The following is a 14,061-nucleotide window of genomic DNA, read 5'->3' on the forward strand; positions in this document are numbered from 1 at the left end:
ACGTTTTCACTGACTGGAAATGGAACTGAACTTTAATTAAAATGTATTGAAATTGCATGAGATTCCAGTGAAACTGTAATACAAATTGGAAGCATTTAGAGTACAAGTATTTCAATAAACTAAAATATCATCATCTCTCTTCATCAGCATCTCTTCGGCGTGGTCTGAATTCTGTAATTTTTACAGGGTTGCAAAGTTAACAAATGTCACGTTACAAACCTAGATCTAGAGCCCGGTTCTGATTTTAATTTCTTATTCTGAAACCGTAAGGAATTTGATCTGTTACCTGTCAAAAGTGACGTTTCTATGATTTTACTTAAAATAATGTAGGGGACTTTTTATTTGATTAATATATTTTATCCTACTGCTAAATATCTGATTCATTATGCAAACATATACATATGTCATCAATGCGCAAATCATGGACGCTGCATCCCAGAGATCCAGTTGCAGGATCGATGTCGGTCACACGCGCGCGCGCATGACTGACATTTGATACCGGCCTTCCACTGCTACAGAACAAGTTCTTCCTTCCGAGCTAAGAAAGTCTTAAGAGGAAATAACGGGTGATGTTTCATAAGAAAAGTTATATTTTGAGCTCCGACTTTTCATGTACTTAAATAAAATGAAGAGTTTTACTATGCGTTTGGGCCCTATGGAAGACCAGCGTTGAAATGAAAGCCAGCATCTAGTTGGAGTCTGCATTATGCCGAGTTGACTCCATTTCGTAATGCACAGAGATTTTTTGTTTCTCTGCCTATTATTGAAGTTGAAAGTTATTATCACATCCGGTTATGAAAAGATAAAATGTTGGAAGTTACAGACGATATTATTTTCGCTTGAGGAATTATTTAGTACAATCAACGATAATTCCGTCTAAAACATATTTGTCGGGTCCTTCAAATTCATCTCGAACGGTAAGGTAAATGTACTAGTGCTCGACATGGTAATGCTCAATAGATGACACCTTGCTGTCACCTCTATTGACAATGACTTAAGTTTCAAGATGACATGTCCTGGGACCGCGTCGAGCACCAGTACGTTTACCTTAATAGACGCTACTTGAATTTAAAACGAATGTGTTATTACCATTTTAGAACAAATACTTTGTCACATTGTTTTTAACCAAAGTTTAGTATCTTGTAAAGGATAGATGTAGTCTCAAAGAAAATACTTATCTGAAGGAACGAGTAAGGGAGCAGCTAAGTTTTACCATGTTTTATAGATTAATTTGGGAACAACGGAACACTGTAGTCATTATTCCCAGACCATATTTGTCAGGGATGTCTGTGTTTTTGTACTTTCAGAGTATCTTTTTGTTCTCCGAGGCGGATGCCACATGTGGACCAGTATCATTACCCAGACAAATGTACGTGGGGGTGGGTCTGACATGTTTTATCGTGAGAAACTGCTTTACTTCTGCCAAAGTTTGATTAGCAATTAAAATGTTTTATATGGGTAGGAACTTCGCCACTTAGTTTTCGAGAAAGGTTTAGAACGACATCGATTATTCAAAGGGTTTTGCTTTAAGTCTTTAGATTTTTTGAGCAATTCTAAGCAAATTTGTGAAATGTGACCCCAGCAAGCAAGGGTTTTTTCATGACCCTTTATCAAATGATTTAAGAAGCCGATCAACTCATCACTTATTCTGCGAAGCCTCATTTTAATAGCGTCGCTTCCTATCCTACCGGGATAAATTAAATTGTTTCATAATATTATTCATGTCAAGAAATCAAATTTACGGAAGCAACGCTTAAGAACCCATTTCTTTTTGACTATCACAATCATTTAAATCTCGTTTTTCTTAAAAACTATTAACATGAATGCCCTACCTCTCACCACTCTCTAATGCGGTTAATATCACACGAAACGTAAGCCCATTAGTACAGGGACCTATCCCAATGTGCCCGCGCATCAAGCGATAAGATAACCATTCTCCGTAAAACATAATGCTGAATGTAAACAACTTTATCTCGATCCAGTAAAGCTTATAATCCCTTGAGGATGGTCAAAGTTTAACAGCAATGCCTCAAGCCAGTGGTATGTGCAGGTGTACCGTGATAAAATGGTTTCGAACTCGTTAAAACGTCAGAACGTTTAGTACTTGTAATGATACGGCGGAGGACTAATAGTTGGACATTAAGCCCGTGAAGGGTTCTGCCCGTGGGTCTGAGCTGGGATCGATCTGACGAACTTGCTTCGCAGTCACACATTTTTACACAACTGGATTTTCAAGTAGGTGAATCCTTTTCCTTGCGTAATTTGTACTTGTGTATAAATAATTGCATATGCTCGCGATATCCTTAGGTATATGATATACACCGTGTTTTTATTGAATTCCGTTAACTTCGGGGTATAGTTAAGTACGTTTATAAGAACTAAATGGCATAGTTAAATTTCAAAAAAAAAATTGTTTTTTTTTTCTTTAAAAAGTAATTAAATGTAGCATATAGCGTTGTTGTAACACGACGGGCATTACATTTAACTCAACCAAACAATTGAAATCTGTGACATATCAATGTCATTTCGTACATCAATCGACCGAGATTGTACTTAAGTTTAGTAGCAAATGTATGAACTCATTCTAAACACTAATCAATATGTAAGCCGGCCCTAAGGCAAGTGTACACGCTTGTAGAGGCCTTATAGGAAAAAAATAAATTATGGATTATCTCCTAAATGGACTTAATTAGAACATCGTGCATCGGTGTCTTTGAGAAAGTTACTTGATTTAAGCTCAGGAATGCACCCTTGAAATTAACGGAAATCAAAAAAAACACGGTGTATTATTGATTTCCGTATTTGAACATCAGTGTATAATCTTACCGAATAAACGCAAGGATAATTTACCCACAGTTCTAAGTCGTTTGAAGACCTTTTTTCTACGCTTCTTTGATTTTTTATCGTGTTGGTCATTTGTTTGAATATAATTTAATCCTTACATAATTTCACGGTGTTTAACAAAGATGTAGCACCACTAATCATGATTAAAGGGCGTTTAATAAGCCGGCCACGCTTTCTCATTGTAAGTACAGATCTATATAGTTGTACGAAGCGGATTATGTGTGGTATTCAAAAGAAAAAGATAAGCTATGTGTGTTTGACAAATATTGATGTGCTATGAAAACGTTCACGTTATGGTTAATGTATGCATTATGGTTAATATCCTCATTGTTCGTAATTCAGGATGGATTGTTTCGATTTTGCTATCAACGATCGAAAACGAAACGACATGACTTCACGACATTCAGCAACGCGCACTTACCCCTAGACTCCTAAAAGCCATGTGTGATCCACAATAAGTTGTAATGGTCTGCCCGCGCTACGCTAAATAAAATTAGGTATGTACTTAGTTTGTGAATTGGTATGCAGTGCGCAAAATGTAACGGATTACGCTCGTAATAGGTAGACTAATTGGGGATTGCAACTCAGCCCACTATTTTAGGGAAGCTAAAATGTATTAGGCTTAAAATCAGGGCACCAGTTCGTTAGTAGGCTAAAAATTTTCAGATCAACTAACGAATGCAGGAAAATGTTAAAAACTGAGGTGAAAGAGCGAGCTGAATCGACTGATTGAGATTCATAATTTAATCACTTTTTATGTGTTACCTAAAAATATGGACGTTATATTTTATCGTTACCTAGGAGAGAACAAAACAATCAAAACTTGAAATAGAATAAGGACTGAATCTTAAATTAGATATGAACATTTTATAGACTTATCTTAGAATACACTAAAACTGACACTAAATTATGAAATTTTATATGACTTGATACTGTTTCGTTCATGCTGGCAGTAAAGCGCAGCTGTAGAGTGTTGAATTGTTGATTCAAGATATACTCGTAAAAGGTTTATCTTACTGATGCTACTGGTTTACTTTGTCTATGGTTTAGTCCTAATGAGATACACGCCATTTCACAAAAAATAAAACAGATATATAAAGTATGGAAGGTAAAGGCAAGGAAAACAATCGCCATGCATCAAAGTGTCCGTCAAAAAACCTCAAATATGTGGCGCTAATCAATACCTAGAAAATTTGATAAAAAAAATTCAAATCATTGGCAGCGCACTTCACTCCGTCAATAACGCCTACATCATCCTTAGCTACTCTAGCGCTACTCTGGAAACATTTGGAACTATTATTTACAACTATGTATATTACAATGAGAGAGTGCGCTCTTTTACTTCATACTACATGGTAGAAACATTATAAACAAAAAGGTTCCAGAAATAGCATACTATTGACACATCCTAATGAAATGCTTTAAATTTAAACAATAGACTTAAATTCGCCATTCCCGTATTTCCGGACAAATATTTAACGTCCTTGTCCTATTTTGCGCGATCCTTTATTCCAGTATAGTTGATATAGGACAGTGGGCGAGGGCAGTAAAATATTCAGCGTAGCACGCTATTGCAATTTCGCAAGCGCCATCTGGCCTGCTGAATCATGACGGACAAAGACGAATTGCCCACATATTAGGTTTGACTTTGGAAACTTTTAATTTAAACATACACTGAGGTCAGATTTCACAGAACTGTTTATTTAATTTAAATCGTAGATAAGGACATTAATGATAAAATCATGTGTGCGTAATCTATTTAAAACTTACGCGATCAGATTTTTTTTATACGAAAACAAACAGGTTCGTTGAATCCTCAAAATCGCTATATTTTATAGTACCTACCTATATAGAGTGAAGAAATCTACTTTCTCATAGAATTTTGTATGGGCCGATTTCCTTAAAACTTAGTAAGTTTTTATGTAATCGGGCATAACAACATAGGTATTTGCTTGAACAACTCTTTACAACTAAATACGAATATTGCTACAATACAATCATGCTGTACGGTCCATCTTTCTCATAATCTGGTAGATTACATTTTAATGCAAGTCATTTGAGGTAAACCAATACAGATATTAAAGTTGTTTTTATTTAGAGACCTAAAGTAATTAAGCCGCATCTGCTTTTAGGGTTTATCTGCCAGTCATGTCATAACCGATATTTGTGTTCACTCAGACAATGGATACATGACATGATAGCTTGTAGCCCCGGAGATTATCATAATTGAAACACAACAAACAGGCTCGGTAACATCTGCTATCAAATTTACAAGCAATCACAAAGGAATCCCTTCGACACAAGTAAATTAACCTTATCCGTAAAACAAACAGACCTTGATTGAGTAAATTGAGTTGCTGAAAACCGGTTGGCGGAACAATTTGGTCCCCCTTTAATTCGAAAACCTATTAAAGGTGGTCATAGCGTTTAGGGCCGAGCCGAGGGACTAAAGAATGGTCAGTTAATTGACTCATAAATCACAGCATGCGCTATTATTCGAGTTCTTATTATATTTTAGTGGAAGAAGAGTGTATGTGTCTATGAAGTGTGCATATTCGCATCCGACGTTATTCAATTGTGTCGTTTTAAGGAAGAATAATTTTTATTGCGGTTAGCGCTTACGTCATTAATGACATTATTAACAATATTTGAATACAAGAATGAAGCTTCTCGACCCAAACGGCTATCGCACTAAAGACCCTTTTCCGTAAGCACGTCACAATTGTGCAAATTTTATGCATCTAGTGTCCGGTCGATAGGGTCACGCGTTTTTGTTTACCATTTCCATAGTTATTGAGTTGAAAACCGGTTTTTTTATGTTTTGTTGATTATAAACCCATTGAGTTTTTGATTTCGTAAAATATTGTCATCTCATGCTGTTAAATGGCTGGAATTGGAGTATTATTCGATTTGATAAACGCGTGCCGGTTGTTTATTTGTTTGTCTCAGAATTTTATTGTGAATTTCTACTTTTGTTGAATGGAGTAGCCGTTATTTTTTTGGACAAATCGTAGTACGGATAGAGCTAGGTAGAGAGGATAGCTTTCTATCAAAATTCGATGCGTTGAATCAACTGGTTAACCAACCATACAGCTTGGCAAAAAAGAGTAGAAATTAAAAAGTGGCAACACTGTAATAGTGTCGTCCCGTTTTCTTATATATATTGGTTTGAAAGGGACGACACTACACTACAGTGTTGCCACTTTTTAATTTCTACTCTTTTTTACCAAGCTGTACAACGTTCGATCGATTGATGTGTGACGTCTTTACTCTTTCCCGTTTGAGGTCACTTATTAGATAGATCCTGTCTTTCTAGAAAGTACTTGCTGTAGGTACCTACGACATTCTGCAAATGGAAAAAAAAATACTTGACACGTCGCAAATGTCGCAATCAACTTCAGAACAAAAAAAAAGAATTCTTTTAGGAAAATAAATATAAAAGCTTCATCTGGACTTGTACAGTGTCCAGTAACGAGGCCTATTGTGCTTCTTACGGACTTTACGGCTCAGTTCTATTCATAAAACACTTTTTTACTTATTTATAAAGCAAGAGCAAGTTTCTAGCATAACATGACCCTTACATTCGTAATAACTGCAGGCTATAGAGGTTCAGATTATACTGTAAAGTACTTATTTCAAGCGGTTTGAATAGCAAACAGAAAACTTGGAGGAAATTTTATCGACAGGCGACTTATGCAGGTACATTGTGCCCTTGTCAACTTAAAAAAAAGTAAATAAAACTACCTATTTTATATTTTTTTACAAAGCCCTCTAATTTACGTAGGTATTTTATATTGTGAATATTGTGATATAATATATGTCATTTAGGTAGTTCTTTCCTTATTCACTGTACTATTTTGCAGAGAAAATGGTAATAACTACATTAGAAACTACGAAATTAGGTTATAAATTCAAACTTATAAGAAATATGTCCATAATTAATTTGGCTTTTATGATTAACAATTTTCCCTAAATAACAGTAGATTAACTATTAGGTACTGCAATTGCATTTTTTTATAATCGGTATTTTTTCAATGAAAAATGTAAAGAAAGTTTTCGTGACTTATTACGAAGATTTTTGTGTTGCCATCTAACGTCAAATTTGTAAACTACCAACCCAACATGACTACAACCCCACCTATTGAGACTTTTCCGTACCGTTACCCTACCGCGCTACGCTTCGCTAGCTTACTACATTCCAATCTTGACTAACGGGTTCCTCTACTTGCCAACAGGCGGCAGCACGTGGCGGCGCCATGGAGCTCGACGACGACAGGGGGCGCTCGCGCTCAACACGAACTATTCGAACTGCTAGAGCGAGTGCAATGTTCGCGTTTGGACGACCAGAGGGCGGTGTTGCCACCATACTTTTCTCAGGTAAGTTTTTATTTAGAACTTATTTAATAAGTTGAATTAAACGTCGATATGTTTTGAAAATGTAGGATAGGCAATCTTTCCGATCTCTACACGCGCTGATTTCGCCGGTGCAGTATTTGAACAAGATTGGTGTTCTTTATAGCTGGCTTAACTTAACAATATTATATGACTGATTTAGTCGTTTAACAAGATTACACTCGAAGACTAGGTAATCATTCGAAGAGAAGTTGGGTTGATTTACTGTGGGTGCTTGAAAATTAGAAAAAAAATTAGGTTTACCCGAGTGGTGACAATCGTAACTTTGTTTACAAAGCTTACGCTGTCCTTTTCAATATGACATATTTGACAGATAGTAGTCACTGTATGTGCTTTATACATATACGAAACTATCAGACAAGTAGTGGTTAGATTAAATGCCGAATAGTAAGAAGGTGGGTCAGTTTCATCCAGCTCTTAATTTGCCCACGACAATGAGGTGGGCGTCAGGTTAGTTATCTCATTGACTGCTCTCGTCAGTCTCGTCTGAACCCGTGTAACTAGAGCAAATCGTCTTAACATTGATAGATACTTACAAGACGTGTTTATGATCATTAGAATTGTTTTATTTCTCTTTTTTTTCATTACCTATTGTGTAATTGTGTATAATATTGTCTTCGACTACGAAACGAAACGAACCTGTATTAGTTGACTCTGTTCATCCAGCTCAAATCACCTGGAATAAGGTACTTAAACTAAAAATACACTTAATTCACCTTTACGTCATTGTCATTGTAAATGTCGCCAACGTCGGGATGTATTTTAAATTCACTATCTTACGCGATATATGTAATTCGTTAAATAAGTTTTATTTTACCTGTCTGTTAAAAGTTTTTACTACATTAAGTAAGCAAGAAAAGTCGTGCAACATGCAAATAAAACGCAATTCAATTCAATAGGGAATTTCGGTTGGTCTGTGTTAGGAATGCGGCCTCCCTAATCTAATCGAACATAATGATATTTAAACCTATTTTGTTTAGATAGCCTTTAAATTTGGTAAGCAGATCCATCCATATACATACAAGGAGCGGTGGTGGCCGAGTGGATATGACGTCCGACTTTCAATCTAGCAGGAGATCTAAGGTCCCGTTTTCTAAGGGGACCTTGCATTTTGGAGACAAAGCAAACCGCTTGGAACAGGTGTTCCTGGGGGTGACCTGAGTTAATTAAGCCCGGTTGCCAAGAGGTTCCCCCCAGCAGGTGGGCAGGGGAGGGGGGGCAAAATTGCCTCCGGCGCGCCTCACTCTAAGCTTTATATCTGCATACATCTCGCAACTATATCAAGTTTGGTGTCATTTTCGTATAATTCGAGGATGAAGAATTCATTTCTGTGACTAAATTTTCATTATCCCATACAAAAAATTCGAAAAATTCAAAATTCAAAAAAAATCTTTTAATTATTTTTTCGAAAATCTTCTACAAAATTTATACTATGAGGATTTGCTCTAGCAAAAAAATACCTGTGAATAGCCCAGTTATCCTACTATACAGAATAGTAAACTTGTCAAACAATTTTTTTCATTAGTCTGTTAAAAAAAAATGTTTTGTGTCGCGCGGCGTACCTGCATTGTAAGAGCGGTATGCAACGTTTAGGATTTTTAAGTATGTTTAGATGAATTTTGATAAGTTGTTATTCTTCTGGTGGTAGATTACATTAATAAATTACTTCTGGACGTGATATATATACAAATATAAATTAAATATATAAATAAAGATGTTGGGAAAACTTTCGCTAATAGAATTAAGTATTATAAATGTGATAAAATTAACATAGGAGATGTTTGTCAAAAAATGCGGGTTAAAATAGGATATATATTGTTCGTAATTGCCATTACATGCCCATGGGACTGTGAATTTTAGGTTTTTTTTAACGCAGTTGCACCTCCCTGCGTATTTTGTTTTGCAGCGGCAACGAATAAGCTCTAAACAAGCAGCAGCCGCCGCAGGTAGGCTTGTCCATATGGGCTCCCAATAACCATGTTGTTTGGACCAGCCCCAGTCAGCAGGGCATGGTGGCTGTTGCTGAGGGGCTATAATCTGTCCCCAAACATAGACCAAATCCTACACCGGAACATGCGACACAGCTGAAAACCGCCGTGTCGCCGAAATAATTTCTGCACCTTGTCAACCTGGTTGACAAGGTGCAGAAAACCCTAGAGGAAAAGCAAACCGCTCTATGTGCGTTCCTTGATGTTGAAGGTGCTTTCGACAATACGCCCACAGAGACCATACTCAATGGTATGAAATCAAAGGGAGTAGACGAAACCACCAGATGGGTACATAGCATGCTCTCGAACAGAGTAGCCACTCTGACCATCAATACAGAATATAGAGCATGAATTTTATACCACTAAAGGGTGCCTACACGGAGGCGTTTTATCCCCACTATTATGGACCCTAGCAGTGGACCAACTTCTTGCAATCATGTCAGGCCAAGACTTTGATACACAAGGATATGCCGACGACCTTGTAGTCATCGTCAAAGGCCCTTGCCTCAACACAATATCCAACCTAATGCAAGGAGCTCTAAACACAATATTCAAATGGAGTAGAGAAAATGACTTGTCCATTAATCCGAGCAAGACTGTAATAGCCATTTAACCATTCACAAGGAACCGGAAGATAAACTCACAAAACCAAGACTTAATGGACAAATAATACCGTTCTCGGCAGAGGTCAATTATCTAGGGGTCACCTTCGACCAAAAGTTAACTTGGAACCCTCACCTGAGAAACATTATACAAAAAGCTAAAATGGCCATGTGGTCATGCTGTCGAATGGCAGGAGCAAGATGGGGCTTAAGACCCAAATTGCTATGTGGTTATACACAGCGGTAGTGAGGCCAATTGTCACCTACGCCTCCGCAGTCTGGTGTAACAAAACCAGCCAAAATACAGCAATAGACACTCTAAACAGCCTGCAACGCACGGCTTGTTTAACAGTAACAGGCGCTTACTCCTCGACACCGGGAGCGGCCCTAGATGCACTGCTGGACATCATACCACTCCACTTGCAGGTGCAAAAGGAGGCCAAGCAGTGCGTCTACTGAATATGCACGCTAAACAGGCCAAAATGGCGCTCTCAGGCATTAACCAATCTAAATGCCTGGGTTTTTGCGAATAGAACCCTTAGCATGCCCTCTGATGACACGCACACCGAATGTCATCTCACCAAACTGTACACAGTAGAAATACCTCCTAGAGACAAATGGATCAACAACCAAATGTACGTCGAAGAGGGAAGCCACATCTGGTATACAGATGGTTACAAGAAAGGCAATGATGTAGGATGTGGGATCTATGGTGAGAGATCTAAGCTCAGAGCTAGCGTCAGCATGGGCACACTGGCCTCAATCTTCCAGGCAGAAGTATTCGCCATCAACAAATGTGCGGAGATCAACCTGGATAGAAACCTAAGACACCAGCATATCTACATCAACTCAGACAGCCAGGCTGCTCCGCAGGCACTAGAATCCCTTGAGTCAAACTCAAAACTAGTCCAGAACTGTAAAACAAACCTAAATGCACTGGCTTACTCCAACAAAGTTACACTGAGATGGGTACCAGGGCACTCCGACATTAACGGAAACGAAGAAGCGGACGAACTTGCTAGAAAGGGCGCAGACACACCCCTGGTCGGCCCAGAACCGTTCTGTGGAAGCACAAAACGAGATGCATATTCTCTGCTCAGCAACTTAGGAAAAACGAGAGCAATCGATTGGTGGAAGTTCGTTAAAGGACAAAAACACTCGAAAGCTCTGATCAAAGGGTTCAACAGCAAAACTGCTAAGGAGCTTTTAGGACTCAAAAGGCACAAAACCTGCGCGGTGACCAGAATACTGACTGAACACTGCAAGTTGAACAAACATAATAATATGTTTCAAATTGGCAAGAAACAAGATGCGACATGCAGGTTCTGTCAGGAGTCAGAGGAGACTGCAATGCACATTCTCTGTTCTTGTGGACCACTAATGTCAAAAAGAAGTACCTACCTAGGGCGACACGTAGTGCAACCCTATGAGGTACAAAACATTACGGCCCAAAGAATCTGGAACTTTCTGGATTCAACGGGCATTAGTAATGAACTTAAAGGGCCGTCACAATAGATCAATGCTGGTCAATGCGACACTCATAGGCCCACAACACCACAATAATAATAATAATGTCCCGCGAGGGCAGCTTGTGGCGAGCTGACGGTGTGTGGCGACACCGCGGACCCCTATTCCAGAGGGCCCTGTCATCTGGCCCTCGCCTCTGTGCTTTGTGCTTGATTGGCCGGCCAGAATGGAGTCGCAAGAGCGGGACCTATGCTCCAGGTTGGAAGTGTAAAATGTCATAACGCCGGCGGCCTGCTGAACGGATTAACGGGATCTGGCTACCGCATACTCACCTCTCGGCAACCTCACAGCCACTCCAAAGTGTTGCCCTGTTGTCGCACTGTGCGTGCGGCCATTGCGGGGCCCACTCAATGAGTTGGCGAGTCACCACCTGTCATTTACAATTTTGAGACTGATTGTCAAGGCAGGTGTCCGCTAGTCTCTCCCATAGCCCATTATCCAGTCCATCCAAATTTCAAATCTATAGCACATGACCTTAGTTCCCATCGCAGCACAAAAGTGCTGCACTGCAATAGTCTTTGCACCTGGCGGGGACCATCTCCGGATGTATCACATTGTGCGTTCGGGGATAGTATCCACCACATGTGTCCCTTGCTTGTAGATTAAAGTGCCTTAAAGGGCCTCTGCGCTATTGGCTTCGGCCCCACGTACGCCTCCCAAAGTTCCGGGACCCCATGGTCCCGAGATATGGATAAGACATACAAATAATAATGTTAATTTTATCACATTTATAATACTTAACTCTGTTGGCGAAAGTTTTCCCAACATCTTTATTTATATATTTAATTTATATTTGTATATATATCACGTCCAGAAGTAATTTATTATTGTAATCTACAACCAGAAGAATAACAACTTATCAGAAATCATCTAAACATACTTAAAAATCCTAAACGCTGCATACCGCTCTTACAATGCAGGTACGCCGCGCGACACAAAACATTTTTTTTAACAGAGTTATGAAAAAAAATGTTTGACAAGTTTACTATTCTGTATAGTAGGATAACTGGGCTATTTACAGGTATTTTTTTTCTAGAGCAAATCCTCAAAGTTTAAATTTTTTAGAGGATTTACGAAAAAAATATTAAAAGATTTTTTTTAGAATTTTGAATTTCTCGAATTTTTTGTATGGGTGAGTGAAAATTTAGTCACAGAAATGAATTCTTCATCCTCTAATTACACGAAAAAGACACCAAACTTGATATAGTTGCGAGATGTATGCAGATATAAAGCTTAGAGTGCGGCGCGCCGGAGGCACTTTTGCCCCCCCTCCCCTGCCCACGTGCTGGGGGGAACCTCTTGGCAACCGGGCTTAATCAGCTCAGATCACCCCCAGGAACACCTGTTCCAAGCGGTTTGCTTTGTCTCCAAAATGCAAGGTGGTGGACCTTAGATCTCCTGCTAATCCGGAGGTCGCGGGTTCAAATCCTGGCTCGTACCAATGAGTTTTTCGGAACTTATGTACGAAATATCATTTGATGTTTACCACTAGCTTTTCGGTGAAGGAAAACATCGTGAGGAAACCTTCATACATCTGCGAAGAAATTCAAAGGTGTATGTGAAGTCCCCAATCCGCATTGGGCTAGCGTGGGGACTATAGCCCAAGCCCTCTCGCGCATGAGAGGAGGCCTGTGCCCAGCAGTGGGACGTATATAGGCTGAAATGATGAATGATGATGACATACAAGGAAGGATTGACGTGTATGCCATACATTTCATTATTAAAACGGCATAAATATATAATAAACACAATATGTATTAACAAAAACACGTATTATGATACATTACACGCGTTGAGGTTCTGAGCTAAGATTTCTGTGTTTCTTAAAAGGACAAGGAACCATTAAAAACAAAAGGTTCGCAATATACATATATATATATATATATATATATATATATATATATAGGTAGTTGTAAACTCATTTCTATTTACTTTCAAACGACTTCAAGGGTCACCAACCACGAAGTTCGTTAACACTCAGAAGACAAGTGCGGATGCGGGGTGGCAAGCCAAGCATGGCGTCACGGTTGGGGGCCTACCTGTCCGAAATTGCTTTTTAGAACGACTTTTGGTGCACTCTTAATGCAGTTTCTAGATAGAGTCCGTCCAAGTTAATTATGCACAGACTTTGAAGACTCGAAGTGTGGAAGTGCCACACACCTCCAATTCCTATGGAAATATTAGTTGTATAACATTTACATACGTATTTCCACATTTTGCCAGTTCTAAGTCTGTGCACGTTATTTTGACACTTGATACACTCGGACTTTTGAAAACAAACTCACTTAAAAATATTGCATAACTTTATTCATTTTACTATCGAATGCGGTTACGAGTACTTAAACTTTTAACGAAGTAGGTTTATATACACATTTGAACTCGACCCTGGTTTTTATTCCCATGTAAAAGTAAATGGCGAGATGCTCCGATGACCTTTTTTAATTGTATAATCGTATTAAAATATTTACTTTGCTTAATTTCGGTTCCTTATGTGATATTACGATTATGAGTTTGGCATTCATACCCAATTTTACAATCACTACACAATACACATAGAGTCTGTGCGGAAAGAGAAGAGTCGTGGAATGTATTGGTTCCCATATACATATTTCACGACTCTTCTCTTTCTACACAGACTCTAGTTGATTAATGATTCTTCTTCTTCATTTGCCCTAACGGACGTCGGC

At 38.6% G+C, this 14,061-nt stretch overlaps 1 protein-coding gene across 6 annotated transcripts in view; it reads left to right on the top strand.

Moving 5' to 3' along the window:
- The window catches only part of LOC134797524 (rap1 GTPase-activating protein 1), a 432,711-nt gene that overhangs the window by 298,313 nt on the left and 120,337 nt on the right, over nucleotides 1-14,061 (top strand). For all 6 annotated transcript variants that reach the window (XM_063769789.1, XM_063769788.1, XM_063769787.1 and 3 more), the window contains one exon: nucleotides 7,080-7,221. In XM_063769789.1, coding sequence (XP_063625859.1) covers nucleotides 7,080-7,221 — 142 coding nt within the window. The remainder of the gene's footprint in view (nucleotides 1-7,079; nucleotides 7,222-14,061) is intronic.

The sequence above is a fragment of the Cydia splendana genome, chromosome 15, assembly GCF_910591565.1.
Source record: "Cydia splendana chromosome 15, ilCydSple1.2, whole genome shotgun sequence".
Classification (NCBI taxonomy): domain Eukaryota; kingdom Metazoa; phylum Arthropoda; class Insecta; order Lepidoptera; family Tortricidae; genus Cydia; species Cydia splendana.